Raw genomic sequence first — 17,186 nt, 5'->3', positions numbered from 1 at the left:
TCTTTTGTTTGGATCAGACAAAAATAATTATATTAAAAAGGTACAAGAAGTACAATCACAATACACAGTAAATATACTCTTAATTGATCAAATGAGCATGGAACTCTATGAATGGCAAAGTGGTCGGATAGAATTCTCTGTCCAATCATAAATGACGACAAACTATGCAATCACACCATATGATAGTACCTTATTCAAGTTGGCGAAGATACATCAACTATCAAACAAAAGAAAATTGCAGCGACAAAAATGATCCATCCAACTTATGATAAACCCCTCCTGGTGTGGTGGACCACCTTAGGACTTCTTCACTAATGGGGGCCAAAGCTAGGTTCTTCTCCTTTTTTCACATTTTAACAAAATATACTGATTAGTGGACCAATTTTTCCTTCGTCCCCACACCTAAATAATAACAATATACATTACAAACATGAATAATGCCGACATCAATTTTGGACCATAAATTTATTTCTAAATTCACAGCCTTCAAACCAATCTTAATATACAACGCAATCAACTTGACATGCCAATTGTGTCCTTTATTCTTACGAGAAGTTGTGTGCTTTGCACGTCAATTTTCTTCAAAAATGTCATGCTTTGTCGAAAGTCCACAGACTTTCAACTTCCACACCAAACTATTGATATGCAACTAATTACTTGACCAATAAATAGAAGGGAAAATTGCAAGCTGTAAGAGGAGAAACAATGCTTCTAGACAGATACCGAAAATGATAATTGCTTTCCATTTTCCAACCATTGTACTTGAACCATTATTTGAGAAGTACGTGCAACAAGCTCCAGCTCCGAAAGAAAGTAATCTTCAAAAAATGAAAGAATTGTATTGTAAACTTTTGAAGCCACCTTACTGAAAACTTCTGGGCAGAGTTCATGATTATTCGCTCAGAATACAACGGCAACTTATCACCACAACTACATAAGATCCCAAGCCATATTTTTGGCAATGGTGAAAAGCGCATATATATGTATTTAATAAGCTAATAGTGTTAGTTTCTGAGGAAAGCTTCAAGGGAGTTGACCTATTGTCTTCTGATATCAGTATTGAGTGAAAAGTCCAAGTTCAAAGAATAAGAAGCAAAGGGCATCCTCAAACTCAAAGAAGTCCAACTGAGGGGCTTGGAGCAAAATCTACAAAAGCATGGAGCTTATCTTTACCAGCTATTTGTATTAGCAGTTTGGTGCACCCATTAAGCCATTGAAAAATGCTAATTTGTAAACTCACTAGACAAGTTTCATTCTTGACCTCCAAACAATGTGGTCAATTTCCAAAATTAAAAGGCTACAAGGAATTCTTGAATAGCTTGTGTGTAGGGATGATACTATGCTAGAGTTGGTAATTGGGTATATCACACAATGTACAAACACTGTTGGGCATGCTCCTCTTTAATTTAACGAAGTGAAGCTGTGAATGAGACTTTATAGGCACTCCTACACTACACATACAGCAACATAAGATCGCTGTGACCCTTCAAGGTTATTCTTATACATTAAGTGAACAGTCTTGTGCTCTATTAGACCTCGACTCTTCAATCTTTGTGGCCACCTCAGACACTACTAGCCTGGTCAAAAGCAGCCCTGCAATTAAAGCTGCTGCCATCAACATTGTGAAAACAGCACTCCAGCTCTTTGCAGATATGTAACCTGTTAACAAAGGTCCAACTGCAGCCCCAATAGAACCGGTTCCGTCAATGATTGCTGTGACAGTTGCTAGAGCTCGTGAATTACCCTTCAATGATTTATGTGTTCCCAGGTCAGCTGAAACTGCAGTAGTTATAAGAGCATAAGGCCCGTTCACAAACATGCCAGTGACGAACATCAATGCTCCATTTACAATCAAAGAAACATGTCCATAACTTCGATAGAAGAAGAGAGCTGGGATTGCACAGTACATGAAACTTGCTGCTGTAATGGCTCTAGCCTCTAAGTGATCAGAAATGTGGCCGGCTAGAATTCCACCCAGCACCCCTCCAACATCAAATAAAGTGGATAGAGTTCCTGATGTCTCACTAGATAGATATTTCCCATCAATTGCTGCAAAATAATGAACATCAATGAGAAACTACAGATTTTTATAAGGCAAAAATGCATTGCATATTTGAAATATGAAGTTTGCAAGAGTATGATTGTTTGCTTCAATTGTAAAAGGTAAATGTCATGCAGATTAAACATAAAGATAAATTTAAAGTAAGTAGGAAGTTGAAGTACCTGTGTGGCTAACATAGAATGGGAGCCAATAGAGAAACGTATATGCGACCAATTTGGCAAAAAACAGACAGAGAGCAAAGGGAGCAACCCCCGGAATTTTCCATGCTTCTATGAACCCAACTGCTTCTTTCTCCTCAACTGGAGTCTCTTGCCTTAACAGAGGCTCTGCCGCTTCTTCTCCACTTTTAATAGGACCACTGAATTCATCTTCCTCTCTTGCTCCTACTGACTCGGGTGTGACCGGCAATATAAGGAAAACCGCCAAACCGATGAAAGCAGTTATTAGTCCCGGCACCACAAAGGACCAACCCCATCCATAGCTCAACATGGCAGAAGCAATCAAAGAACCAGCAATGTTCCCAATTGAAGTGTGAGCATTCCAAATTCCCATGATCAACCCTCTCTTGCTCTTCCCAAACCAGTTACCCACAACAGCAACTACGGACGGCCATCCAGTGGATTGAAACAATCCAGCAATCATTTGAACTACTAAATAATAGTAGAAGTTGTGGATGTTTCCCCAGTACCCTACCCCAAACAGTGAAGTAAACAAGCCAGTTCCTAGCATCCCCACTGTTAGAAATATCCTCAAATTACACCTATCACCAAAATGTCCAGAAAAGTACATTCCAAAAGCATACACTGCAAGAAAAGCAACATCCAATTCACCAAGAAGGGATGTCCCATCTGATCCATTAAAGGGTGCCCAACCATCTCCAAGGTTGGAAGAAAGTCTCTTTGATCCATTTGACTCAGTGAAATTGGTTGGCCTAAATGGAAAGAAGGTCAAGCCTGTAGCTGCTGATTGGGGATCAAGGACACTCTTTACAATACTTGTGGTTTTTCTAGTGGCATGGTAACTAGCATAAGCAAAAAATGTTACAATCAGAACGATGGCTTGGTGGGTTTTGAAGGAGAGAGGACCTCCATTTAAGTACTGTAGCAATCGAGTCCCAATGAGCTTGCCACAACTTCTCTGAGCCAACACTTCTGGTGTCGAACCCATCTACGTATGTATTATAACAGCTGCAACAAAGAGGAAGAACTTGAGCTTCCCCTTATATAGAATATAACTGCAAAAAATGAAATGAATAAATAAGCAAGACTGACTATGCTACCGTTTCTTCACCGAACAATAGATTTGGCACCGATTGCACAGTAAGAAATTGATATGAATCACAAAAACTTTATCAAGTAACACATAAAATAATCTATATCCCATACAAAATAGAAAGGTCCCAATCCCCCACGATCTCAAAACAGTTTATAGAGACGATATTTTTCTTAATTCCAGGTAAAAAAATTTTAAGAGAAACCATATATTTTTTCTTATGTTCTCCACAAAGCATAATCGTCAAAAGCAAGAAGTAAGGTCGGAAAAATAGAGTTCCATTTGATTTGACTCAACAAAATATTTTTTTAAAATGAGTGATAAATTAATAACAGTGGGAAGGGGGGTGCAATATAGAGTATCGACAACATCCAAAGTGAATCTGAAATAAAATCCTAAGAAAATCTACAGCAAAGATTTTCTTCATAAAATTTAAGCCACCTCGGAAAACAAAAAAGTCGAGACAAACAACCCAACTATTATCCTCTCAACGGTTACTCCAACATGGAATGAATGGATTTCCAAACACCAAAAAAAAACGCACCCCAGAAATTAAAAAACAAGGACACAGAGTTGAAAAGTGCAATGAAGAAAAATTGCCTCTGCACAGGAAAAAAGAGAAAAAGGAGAAATCCTACCCCACAAGCAAAGTGGAGCTAAGTAATGGCTTATGCTCTGCTTGTTTTGTCTTTCTTTTTTTCAAAATCTGGGTTTGAACTTTGAAAGAGTTTCACCACCGTTGCGTTGAAGAGTTTGCGTGCGTGCGTGTTTGATGACAGTTGCTTACACCAAAGAAAAGGAAAACGCTCTTGAGACGCAGAAAGAGAAACAACGTGTGATTACTTATGCTTGACGTTTATGCTTATTTTATTATGCGAAATGTCCATTTTGCTCCTTCATTAACACCCTTGGCCCCCCGAAACTACCTGTTTATCTCAATTACCAGAATACCCTGCTTCCTCTGAATTCACCAAAATGTCCTCCTCAATAACATCATTTGGGTCACACCCATAATATATATATATATATATATATATATATATATATATATATATATATATGAATGGTGGATTTAGTATTGATAAATCTATGTAAACATTAGTAAGATTTATATTTTAAAACTTAAAAAAACGATATATAAATCACATTTTGAAAGTTGAATTGTTAATAATGAGATGGAATATGAGATATTAACTGTTTTAAAATTTATAATAGTTTATTGAGTTTTGCTTTGTGATATGTAATATAATAAAATAAGAAAAATAATAATCAATGTCTTAAGGACATTGGTTAAAAAATTTAAAATATAAATATTTTTATTAGAAGACAAAAAAAACGTTATTAATGATATTTTAAAAAGTAAGTATTTTTTAATTTTTTAACCGATGTTTTAAGGAGTATAATTATCACGGCCAATAAAATAAAACTACAACCCTCTTTAACATTTTGACAAGGCATTGGCATTACGAATTAAATTTACTATCTAACAATTTTGTAGACTCGTTTTTCTTTTTGTGATATATGACAACAATAAAGTAAATTTTCCAAATCACTATGGATACTTTACTCTTTTAACGTTGAAGTTATTTGAATAATATAATGATATTTACTAACATGATAATATAACGTTATTAAAAATAGAAAAATACAAGCATTTGTTAATTGTCAGGTTATGGTATGATATAATAAAATAAGATAAAATAATTATTATATTTTTGTTGTAATTGTTTATTTGTTGTGCTAATATGATATAATATTTCTTATTAATTCATTTTTTATCTTGCTCTCCTTCTATTTTATCATTTTCTGACAACCAAATGATTGTAAGATTTTTTATTATTATTTAAAATATGTTTGGATTAAAACATTTGTAAATATTATAATTTGGCTCACAGATAATATTGTTATCTTTGTCATTTGAACGAGTTTCATAATGGGTTGAAAAATGAAAAATAAAATAAAATAAGGGACTCATATATATAGTTATACTTCGACGAAATTAACTACGTACGGTTTTTCAGTCACAATAATAAAGTTGTTTTAAACGATTCAATTCATTCACATTGCTGATATTGGTCTATTTTTTATAATTATTTTTCATAAATTTTAATGTTAAGTCTTTTTATTTTAAAATTACTGCAGCTATTTTTAAAATATCTAATTATAAAAAAAATAGTTGCTTCAAATTAGGAAATGTTTTATATTATCTAGACAAACCGAGCTTTTGAAAGATAAGAAAAAAGTAAAATATTTTTTTTAGGAATTTGACTTTCTAAGGTTTTTTCATCCTACCTTTTCTTTTTTTTCATTTTTCAACGACACAATTAAAGGTTTCTATTTTTCTCTTGTTTTTTTCCTTCGTTCAAACATGAAAATTCATGAGTATATAATCTGGTAAGAGTATTTCTAAGTTTTTTTTTTTCATTTTTTCGATGACATAATAAAATGTTTCTATTTTTCTCTCTTTTTTTCTTATTTCAAACATGAAAATTCATGAGTGTATAATCTGGAAAGAGTATTTATCCCGTGCTAGGAGTGGATAACAATTCACTTCGCTGCCTTCCGCCAGAAGTTGTCAGAGGATAGAGTCATGTCATAATAATTGATTTCAAATTTGATATATAAAAGATTTTGTTCCCGTATTGTAAAATATCAAAATTAATTTAATCTATTGAAACATATAATTCTAATGTAAAAATTATAATTTAAATTAATTCACACACATATAGTTGAACGGTTTGAAAATATTTTATTCATTTAAAATAAATGGATTTCTTATAATTAAATCTCTTTATGATTTGGAGCACTCGCATCATCGTCAAAAACTCGTATCCGACATCGATCTTGACGTTTATGTTTTATTTTGGTATTATTAGTTTGAGTAAATAAGGGCATTAATGAGTGAAGAGAAAACACATCCCCTGTTTTCGAAAAAAAAAAAAACATATCCCCTTCAGTTTTCTCCCAAGAAAAAATATTATACTTGACACTTGTTTTCTTTCCCTGTGATTTGCAACTTGCAAGAGTGTTCTATATAAATGAATTCCGCGTCAATCGGTCACAAGATCTATTCTGTGGTAGAGTGAGGGAGTGTTGTTATATAGATGTGAGATAAAGTCAAATGAAAAAATTGAATATTATATAAATGAAGATGATATTTATAAACTTAGTTTTAAAATTTATTTTAAAATATGATATAATTTTTATTTATGTGATTATTCATAATTTATTAATTAATATAATTTTTTTGTGTTTGTCTCCTTCAATGCACAAGAGGATATATGTAAAATATATTTTTATACTCACTACTCAAGTGATCTCATTAAATTCAAAATAAGGAGAAAAGTATAAGTAAGCTCTGAAAATATTTGGGCTAGTTGCATGTTCAAATAAGACCCTCCCTATGGACTATGGTGACTTGAATGTGATACATGAAGAGGATGCTTTTAAAAAAAAATAAAAAGGAACATAAAGAGGATGCTTTTAGATTGTTTTAGCGATAACAAAATGTATTTTTCATATCTTAATCAACTATGTTTGAATTTTAAATTAATATTTTTATATATATTAAAACAATGTGAAATTTGATCAATAAAATAAATAATCACTATGGAACAAAACGGTACGAAGAAATAATCAAAATGGTGCAGCAAGGGAAACATACCTTGGTGTAGGAAGTTGCCTGAAACTAAACAAGCAACAGGACGAAAATGTCAAAATCAAAATAAGAAAACAGCTCAAATTCTCTACCAACCATACCTGCAATTTAAATACTTTGGCAAAATGCGGGGTCCAATGCTGCAAGGACATATTTGTCAATGTCACCAAAATTGGAACAGTGCGTTAACTGTAAATGTATCTCAACTAGCAGGGACAAAATCGTCAAATGATAGCCGCCCATTCTCACTTCAAAATAATGAGGAGGAATAAAGAGGATATTCGAATATCCGATTGGCATTATTCCTTACGTGAAGCGGATATCCGCCTCTTGAAAAATGGGCCCCACGTGTTCTCATTGTCCTACGTGGAGGTTAGCAATAATATGACGTGGCAAAACTAGCGGACGCCGAACACCGCGTAGCCAATTTGAGTCCTTTTTTTTTGTTTGTTGCTTCGTTTGCTTTCACACTCGTTATGGGCTAAGTAAGCCCATTCTTTTATGTTGCTTTCGTATGAATATGGATGTTGGGGGTGGGGGGTAAGAAAACAAATAACGAAATGATGTTTTCCAAAAGATTTTGAAAAAACTGCTTCTAGGATAAGTCTAATTGGAAAATAGCGCACCAATTATTTGTAAACTTTGTAGACGTAGAGTCTTTTAGTAAGACACGTATTATTATTATTATTATATCATTATTTGATGATTATGTAGCAAGTTATGTTAATATTTGGTGAGAGTTTAATGGCCAAAAACATCACTAGTTTTATGCTATTATGATCAGAGTAGCATGCGACATGTGTAACTCTATGTGAATCACCAAGGACCATCTTGCAACAAAATAATGTAAAATATTAAAATCACGAGTTTATGTTAAATCACCTTATTTTGTTCCAACCATCAATAATCTAGAAGTCATCTACTCCAAAATTGTTATAACGCTATAAATATGTTTGAGATTTTATGTTTGAGATTTTAAGAAATGGTTTTTGTCAGTTGTTGTTAGTAAAGATGGGTTATTATTTGCCATCACCTATTGGGGTGTATGGAAAGCAATGAATTAGGAATAAATTGAAGACAAACGTTTGAGAAAATGGATACGGGAGAGCCAAATATAAAATTTAGGGTCTGTTCTTTAGGTTTCAATTTGGTTAGTAATAATCTTTTTAAGCAAGAATACTTTACTATGATAAGAAAATAAAACATGTTAATAAAGAGAATAATTTAATCAATTAATTCCTACTGATAATTTTTTATTTATTAAATCTGTACTTAATCTATTCAAATTACTCAACTTAATTTATCAAAAAGAAACTAATAGCTTGAAAATTGCTTTTATTAAACAAACATTTGGTTTAATAAGTATTTAATTTTGATAGAATTATACACCATTCATTGCTAATTATACTAATAGTTTTGCATGCCCAACAGAAAAGAAAAATAATATAAACTTGCAAAAAATAACTATTAGAAGAAAAAAGAAAGAAAAAACCCACAAGAGACTGGTAAAAAAATAAAAGATATTGTTTAGGCTTCTAGCATGACACCCTTCATGCCCACAGATGAGACGATTATTAGCATAGCCCAAATAAGAATAAATAAAAGACGAACCAAATTAGCTAAATCCTGCAAAGCCGAAAATGTACATTGGACCCAAAATGTTCAATTTAAAGACCCAAGCTATCGGTTTCACCGACTCAAGGACCCAATGCATATTAGCAAATGAAACCTAAGCTCAAAGACCCAGTGGACAGGCAGATCAAAAGATTAAAGAGGGGAATGAAACATTAACCAAGCATTGGATGCACAATGACTCTTAATTTGTGATATCAAAACGTCAATGGCAGATTGGTTAACTATTACTAAGTGTATCTTAGACCTCCACAATAATTAACCAATCTGACCCACAAACAACGATACATTAATGTCACACAGTTATTGAATACACGGTCCAGGAAAAGCCCCTTTGACTTGTGTTGGGTGTGACTTGGGCAATTAGTCAATTATTTTTTCATCAATGAACTTAGGATTCATAATTCTAAACCAGCTTGAACGAGACAGTGACCTATTATAAGCATTGGGAAAACGAATTAAGAAAACAAGAATTCCATGGATAAGACAAATTCAGATTGCAGACTTGTGAAAAACAAAGCATTGAGGCTGCGATGGCTCTGGTGTGGTTTAGACTTTAGAGGCTGGCCTCAAGATTGAAGTGAAGAGGACGAAATGATTAAGCAGTTAGAACACAAACGTGGATGGCGCTTAGAACACCAACGCTACTTATTAAAACGGGGGTTCAATGTGTAGGGTGCAGGATCGGAATCTAATTTCATCTCACCGAGTTACTCCTGTTTGATCCACTCTCAGATTTTTTATTTTTTATTTTTTCTCGCTTTTATAATATATTAAATTATTAATAATTAATTATTAAATCACATCTAATATATTCTTATAACATTATTCTTTTTCTTAATTAATTATTATCATATTCATCATCATATTATACAATATTTATTTGTTTCATATATTTTTACCAATACTTATCTATAATCATTCTAACTTTTATATTTAATCTTAAAAAATAAATTTTTTTAATTATTCAATGATGATACACATAAAATAATTAATAATAATAAATAATTATATAATATTTATAGTATGATTATGATAATTTTAATTTTGAAGTATAAAAATATAAATTGATTATATTGTATTAGATATATTATATATATTTTTATTTTTTAATATATATCGAATCAATAATTGATCCATGAGTGACTTTTTATATATATTTTCATTTTTATAATAGTAAGTGTTATTGCTTTTTTTTTTACTTGATAAAAGACGGATATTTTCAATTTTAAGTCTGATTTTGAAAATATTTTTAGAAAACATGCTTTTTTAAATCTTAACAAAATGTATTTTTATCCTTGTTTTTTTGGCATAATTTAATTCTGTTGTTTTCTATTTATTGTTTTATCAGTGTTTTCTTTATCAATGAACTTAAGATTCATGGTTCTAATACAGGATGAGCCAACTGCAATCGCATGCATAGTGCATTGGGGAAACACTTTATTTTACGATCGAATTTAACAATGGATAAGTCAAATTCGAATTCGAATTGCAGAAGCAGCATGCTCAATCACAAAAATCTACGTACAAACATCTCATTACACAAAAGAGTTTAAGTTTCAAGAAGCTAAACACCGAAACTTGGAAAGTTTCGAAACTAAACAGAGCAAAGGCATTAAGCCGTTTGATCTAGTAACTAGATCCAAAGAAACAAGTTTGCTTATTCTATTGAACCTTAACATTGATAGCATATTTCGTCTCCTCCTCCTTGATTTTAGGCTCGATGACATGGAACACGCCGTTCTTCATCTGAGCTTTGATCTTCACATAGAGCTCAGGCATCCGTTGTCATCGGCATGGTGGGCGAAGGAGAGAAAGAGATGTGCAGGAAAGGAGTGAAGAGGAGAGAGAGCGCTTCACAATCAGAGAGGACGCCATTGTGAGGGTGTGATATTCTGTTGTAAGAGATTCTAGAAGCAAATCCTTTATTACTCATCGTGACCGTGCTCTCACACTTTCCTCATCACTACTATAGTACTAATTCATTTTCATTGGGCTCCTTAAAATAAAAATGACTTTTCGGTTTACTGTCACAATTTTAATTTTGCTTTTTCTCAAGGTTAATACTTAGGATAGATGTTAATTCAATTTTCACTGATAATTGTTAGGACGCATATTTACTTGTTAACGAATTAAGTTTTATTTTAAATTGTTTAAAATCAGTATTACAGACTGATGTTTTTCTTAACTTTTCTAATCTATCATAAACTATTTCAAGCAACATTATTGGAAAATAATTCATCAATAGGTATTAAACTATTAATGAAAAAAAAGAAAAATTATAAACATAATATATTAAGAAAATAAATATATAAATGATAAATATTAATACAAAATTTAATGTGTAGAAATAATGATATATTATTACCCTATGCCAGTAGCACCTGCTAATTGCTATGCATTGAAACATTTTTCATACAAATTCCAAAAATCGTATAATATATTTATTCCTAGCAATTGAAACTATAGAACCTTTTCTTTGTACTGTAAAATGTGACCCTCTCGCTTGTGCTTTGTTCCATTAGAAGTTAAATAGAGAAAAAAAGAAATAGATTGGAAAAAAAATATAAATATAGAAAAAGTAGAGTAAGAAAGAAATGAAAAAAAAAAATCTTTCACCAGTTAAGCCTCTTCCATGTGATCATAAAGGGTCATCTAGACGACGAATATTCACCAAGAATGGGGGTGGAAATTATGTTATCAAATTCACACAAAATAATACTACCACAGTGTGCTTGGAAGATGTTGCAACAGGATCGAAAGCAAATATTTGATATAAATAATTGGAGTTGCCACTAATTCTACTCAAAATATGGTAACATTGGGAGAAAAAAAAAAACCCTCGTTTGATAAAGTTGGCCTTTAATTTTGATTGAATCCTTCACAGCTTATTACTCATTTGCATGCACAAGCACACCGATAAGAATAATATAAACTTTTTAAAAAAAGTATTTTAACAATAAAGAAAAAAGAAGAAAAAAAAAACAAGAAAATAGGTCGGTGTTTATTTTCGTCTATCTTCGATCCTTATTTGTGTTTTTGATATTTTTTTGGGATTTGATATTTTTTTGAGATTTGCTTAGGCTTCTAACATACGGGAGAAAAAACATAAATAACTTGACTATCTATCTCAATCCAGCAAAGCTCAAATGCACAACCGACCCAAAATAATTTGATTCAATTTGATCCTAAGCCACCGATTTTTTCACTGACCCAGGGACCAACGCATATATAGCTATCATGTCAGACGCTCCCAACCCAAAGTGGTTACGGTCAGAGAGACCCAAAAAAGAGGGTAATCAAAGGATGCATTGGCGTCGCAGTGGCTCGGAATTAATTTTGTTGATATTCAATTGTTTCTTTACCTATGAACTTAGGATTCATAGTTCTAAAACAGAGTATGCATTAGGGAAACGCTTGATTTTACGAATTTAAAATGACACGAATTTCATTGACAAGTCAAATTCAGACTGCAGTAGACTTCTAAACAACAAGCTCATTCACAACTCTATATAACAATTATTACAGATACGTTTGAAGTTTCAAAACCAAACACAGCAACAATACTATTAAGCTGTTATATCTACTAACTAGATTCATCACCACCTAATAAAAGAAAACTAAAGAGTAGTGTCGATGCAAAATGGCCAAATCAGCTTGGGTTGTTCTACTCAACCTTAACACTGATCACGTCTTTCCTCTCTTCCTCCTTCATTTTCGGCACAACGACCTTGAGCACACCGTTCTTCATCTCAGCTCTGATCTGGTCAATCTTGTAGAGCTTGTCCGGCAAGTCAATCCTGCTAGTGTAGCGACGAGCGCTCTCTTCTTCATCGCCTTCTTTAGCACCTTCACCTTTGATAATGAGAGTGTTCTGCTCCACGGAGATCTTCACGTCTTCCTTGCCGAGCCCAGGCATGTCCACGCGCAGATGCAGAGCATCCTCTGTCTCCCTCGCGTCCCATCCGCGACGCACTCCAGCGCCAGCTCCGATCCCGCGCGACGCGGAGAGGAACGGATTGTCCATGACCTGGTCCATCATGTTCAGAACCTGGCTCAAACTCCGAGTCGGAAAAAATGGATCCAACACATCTGCGGATAGCAAGAATCGAACAAAACGTAGAGTTCAGAATCACCAAAACCGCGGAAAGAAATAATTGAAGAGATCCGTTTAGTGCAAGGTTAGCTAGAATCGAATAAAACAAAACGTTTAAGTAATGATATTTATTGAATCCGTGGTGTTAAATTGCGATTGCACTTTCGGTGAGCCATAAATTTTTTATAGATTTGGACAATTGCGGCAACGCAATTTAAAACCACGATTGAATCAACTAAACTACATAAAAAATAGAAGAATTAAGAGAATCGGTTAGTGCGAGGTTAGGGAGAGAGCGACTACAACTACCTGAGAAGATATCGTCGCGGCGCGCAGTGCTAGGGAAAGAGCGTTCGGAGTGACGATCGATGTCGGTGCTGTGGTCGTCGGCGCGGTTGTCATACTGGCGCATGGCGTTGGTGTTGAAAGAGCGGTGGGAAGCGGAAGCGGCGGGGCGAAGGAGGGACCTGGAGAGGAGGGAAGAGGAGAGGAAGCGCTTCGCAATGAGAGAGGACGCCATTGAATTGAGATTGCAAAAGGTAGGTTGGTTCTTGGACTTGATGAGCAAGCTGGGAAAAAATCTTTGTGCAGGGAAATGGGGAGTGAGAGTGGGTGATATAAGGGGAATGGTTGGGACTTGAGAGGAGCTAGAAGACCCTAGAAAAAGGTCAGAAGGTTCCAGAGTAGTCCCTAGTGTTATTCGCTTCTAAGAGATTCTCGAAGGTTCTGCCTTGGAGAGCAAGCATATCCGTTTTATTAGCCATCGACCATCGTGGCCACACTTAATTCATAATTCACTGTGTTAAAAACTTTTCAGTTTATTTTTTTTCCCGTGGATCAGAGACATGGTTTCCGATAGTTTCTTAAAGATTAATTTCATTCCCACTTTGTCATTGTTTTTAATTAAAGAAAAGTTTATCTATAATAAGAATCAATCATAAATTTTCTCATTAAATAAATTATTTCTGTCGAGATAGATAAAATGAGATCCTACCCCTCGGTTTACAATTTGTTCTCTCAACTTCTGTTAATATTTAGGATTATGACACATGTTATGTAATCAATTTTTTATTTAAAATATTTCGGACAGATATCTACTAAATATATTTTTTGATTAATATTTTATTTTAAAGATCAAATTGTAATTTTACTCCCATTAATTTTATAAATTAACAATTTTTATCTTCTTTATTAACTAATAACTGTGATTAATAAAATTATTAAGTGAATTATATATTAAATAAAAATTATTAATCATTACAAAAATTTAATAAAAGATTATTGATCAATGTTGTTACGGTGTCATCACATGTGGTGGTAGAAGTAGAATACGTGTTTGCTGATGAAAGAAAAAACACATTGTCGCAGGGAGTAGGGTGAATAGTTTTTTCTTAAAGTTTTTAATAATTAATCTTTTTAATTGATTTGTAATTAAGTTAATAATTCTATTAATTATAATTATTTGTTAATAATCTATTAGGGACCAAAATCGTTAGTTTATAAAATTAGGAAATTAAATATTACAATTAAATTATAAATTTTAAAAACTAATAAATCAAAATTATAATTTAACCTATTTTAACAGTTTAAAATTAGTATTAAGAAACAATTTATTTATTCTTTTTCCTTTCCTAATCTATAATCAATTCATTAAGTAATTTTAATTACTATTTTCTGTCTGCAAATAGAACACAACAAATATTAATAATCAAATACGGGCGGAGAACACGGAACTCACAAGCTTTTTGCCACCATCAAAGCATAACGTAACAGTACCAGATATAAATTTAAATAAATAATACAATATATATTTTAATAACAAAAGAAAAATTTAAACAACATATATATTAAATTAATACAAACTAACATATCATATATTTAAATAATATCTTAGACTACCTTAAAAAAAATATTAACCTACAAACTAACTTATCATATATATATATATATATAACACAAATAATGGCATAGAATATCTAAAACAAATATAGCATACAAACTTTATAATACCTAAACCTAAAACAAATAATTTAATTATCAAGCATCAGAAAAAAAAAATAAACACAACAAATATTAACTACTTACCAAGCTTGAGAAAGAGGAGAATACACAGCTCATGCTTTTCGCCACCAGCACAAGCGTAACAAGCACCAAGAAATTCACACAGATGCTCCCATTCATTCGTGCACGATCGTTTTATAGGAGAGAAACTTATTTTGCCACTCCCAGTTGCGAAACCCTTTCTGAAAAGGTTTTTGAAAAGCCTGCTTCCTATGCTACGCTGCTACGTTCAACCTACGACCCTGCATGCATGCATGCCACGTAAGCACTTGTCTCGCCAGAAGCAATGGCGGGATACCTTCTTCACATGTTTTGCCAGCCATGTTAGCGAAACCCGGGTGAACCCTCTGTGCCCTACTCTGCAACACCTGAACCTAGCTGAGAAGTCTCACCTGTTTCGCCAATGCTGTTGGCTAGACCCACCTCCACGTCACGTGTTTCGTCAATGTCAATGACAAAACACCTCCACATCAGCGCTATCTCGTCAATGTCAATGACGACTCAGTTGTATCGCCAGCATCAATGGTGACATGCATGAAAAAAAAGACCCTACTCGTCAATAATTTTAAAACGGATTCTATTTGATAAATTATTTGTAAAAATGATTCTATTTGATCAATTTGTTGTTGGTCTTCCATTTAGTTGCCTTAGTTGACTTTTAATGTTAGATGTTACGTGTGAGTTTTAGTGTGGGTTAGTATTGTAGTGACTCGTTAATTAGTAATATATTTATTATTTTATTATATAAAATAAAATTTTATTTTATGGGATGATATCATATATAATCTTATATTCATTGTTCTCAATTAAATAAATATAATACTTTTAGCTGTTTTATTTTCCTCTGTTAAAATCAAATTCATGTACAATAATAACTAAATTAATGGAATCCTCGCAACAAGAGGATGAATTTATATATAGTCATTAAAAAATGACGTTATTATTATAATAGTTAATTTCATTTATTAAAACAAGTTAATTTCATCATTATATATGGTCGGAGATGTAATTTCAATTCTAATTTCAATCCTTGCAATGACTTTCGCCGGTGTTATTATACAAAAATGTCTTATAACTTTGAGTTGGTACATCAATCATTTATCAATTTCAATCAATCTCACATGATTTTAAGTTGGTATATCGGTCACTAATCAATTTCGTAAAAAACAATCATTAATTAATCAATTCATTACTATTTCCCCATACAAAATAATTTGATAACTTTTAGATTATATTTGAGATGATTTTTCAGCTGAATTCTAATTTTTTTACCGGCGGATAAATTTATTTGATTGATTGGTAAATAATTTTTTAATAATTTTTAATGTTTTTTTTTAAATATCATGTAAAATAATATTTTTTAATGTTATTTGTAGTAATATTTTTTTAAAATATTAAATTTTTACTTTTTATATTTTCTTTTATTTTTCTCCTCAACATATTTATTTTTTTTTTATTTTTTTAATAAATAGTTATTTTATTATTTTTATGTTATTTTACATTTTTTATTTACATCAATCATTGGTTTTATTTAACATTTATAATTTAATAAGTTAATTTTTTTACTTTTAACTAACTTTTCATATTGTTTTATCCCATATAACTTTAATTTCACATTCCATGTCAATCATGTAATTTGTATTCATATAAAAATATTATTTGTCATAAACACACCTCTTCATGGAATGAAATTAACCTAATCCGATAATCAATTCAATAATAAATACCTATGCATACTTGAGTGTTTTCACGTTCAATGTTGTTTTCTTCTAAAGGAGTTAATTGCTATTTGCTAACATCTATTCTTTTCATTTGAGTTTCTATGGAGGAATAAGTACACGCAAAAAAAATACATATTCGATTGTTTTCTTCTTTTTCTAAGGTAGTTTCTGTCTTTTTTTCAATTTTCTTTCAATCCTTTTATATTTTTCCTAATATTTAGAATCTGAGTTTGTTCCATTCAACATAAATACATATGTATTTATTGTTGTTTCTGATGGAATTGGGGACATGCCTAATTACGTGTTATGCTTGAGCTGCATTGCCCATGTTTATGTAACGATCGAGTTCGGAAGTGTGTTATCCTTGGGGTAGAGAGACTGTATTTTTTATACTCATAAATAATAAGATTACACACACACACACACACACACACATATATATATATATATATATATATATATATATATATATATATATATATATATATATATATATATAATATACGCATATATTATCTAGCTAAAGCACAAAAGACTTAAAGGACCTAATGCTGAGTTGCAGGAGAATATTTCACCTATTGAACCTCAAACCAAACGTTAAGTTCAAAATTTATTTCTCCAAACAAAATTTAATATTTATTATAAATTCAAATACGGTTCAAGTAGGCAGTAGCCATTGTAAAA

The 17,186-nt window shown here is 32.1% G+C and overlaps 2 protein-coding genes across 4 annotated transcripts; both read right to left on the bottom strand.

Moving 5' to 3' along the window:
- Positions 1–720: 720 nt before the first annotated feature.
- Positions 721–4,175, bottom strand: LOC100799211 (putative glycerol-3-phosphate transporter 1). Of its 2 annotated transcripts, none has more exons than XM_006591934.4 (3): positions 3,973–4,175; positions 2,224–3,296; positions 721–2,049 (listed from the first exon to the last, which is right to left on the bottom strand). In XM_006591934.4, exons 2-3 carry the CDS (start codon positions 3,227–3,229, stop codon positions 1,499–1,501), a joined length of 1,557 nt encoding a protein of 518 aa, XP_006591997.1. In that variant the 5' UTR covers positions 3,230–3,296; positions 3,973–4,175; the 3' UTR covers positions 721–1,498. The 2 variants fall into 2 exon arrangements, with proteins under 2 accessions (XP_006591997.1, XP_003539981.1); XM_003539933.5 differs by having other exon boundaries at positions 2,224–3,249; positions 3,973–4,165.
- A 7,856-nt stretch (positions 4,176–12,031) lies between these two features.
- Positions 12,032–13,374, bottom strand: HSP23.9 (low molecular weight heat shock protein Hsp23.9). Of its 2 annotated transcripts, none has more exons than NM_001349166.1 (2): positions 13,027–13,374; positions 12,032–12,716 (listed from the first exon to the last, which is right to left on the bottom strand). In NM_001349166.1, the coding sequence occupies exons 1-2, from the start codon at positions 13,238–13,240 to the stop codon at positions 12,292–12,294; spliced, it is 639 nt and encodes a 212-aa protein (NP_001336095.1). In that variant the 5' UTR covers positions 13,241–13,374; the 3' UTR covers positions 12,032–12,291. The 2 variants fall into 2 exon arrangements, with proteins under 2 accessions (NP_001336095.1, NP_001235130.2); NM_001248201.2 differs by having other exon boundaries at positions 13,030–13,374.
- Between the last annotated feature and the right edge of the window lie 3,812 nt (positions 13,375–17,186).

The sequence above is a fragment of the Glycine max genome, chromosome 12 (genome assembly GCF_000004515.6).
Source record: "Glycine max cultivar Williams 82 chromosome 12, Glycine_max_v4.0, whole genome shotgun sequence".
Lineage (NCBI taxonomy): Eukaryota > Viridiplantae > Streptophyta > Magnoliopsida > Fabales > Fabaceae > Glycine > Glycine max.
The sequence above is the reverse complement of the archived record's forward strand: the minus strand, read 5'-3'. Positions and strand labels throughout refer to the sequence as shown.

Excerpts from the sequence above, each read along its gene's own strand:
- LOC100799211 (XM_006591934.4), bottom strand. The coding sequence starts at position 3,229 with ATGGGTTCGACACCAGAAGTGTTGGCTCAGAGAAGTTGTGGCAAGCTC. Across the intron at positions 2,050-2,223 it reads ATTCTATGTTAGCCACACAG|CAATTGATGGGAAATATCTA; the intron begins GTACTTCAACTT and ends ATTATTTTGCAG.
- HSP23.9 (NM_001349166.1), bottom strand. The coding sequence starts at position 13,240 with ATGGCGTCCTCTCTCATTGCGAAGCGCTTCCTCTCCTCTTCCCTCCTC. Across the intron at positions 12,717-13,026 it reads CGACGATATCTTCTCAGGTA|ATGTGTTGGATCCATTTTTT; the intron begins GTTGTAGTCGCT and ends TGCTATCCGCAG.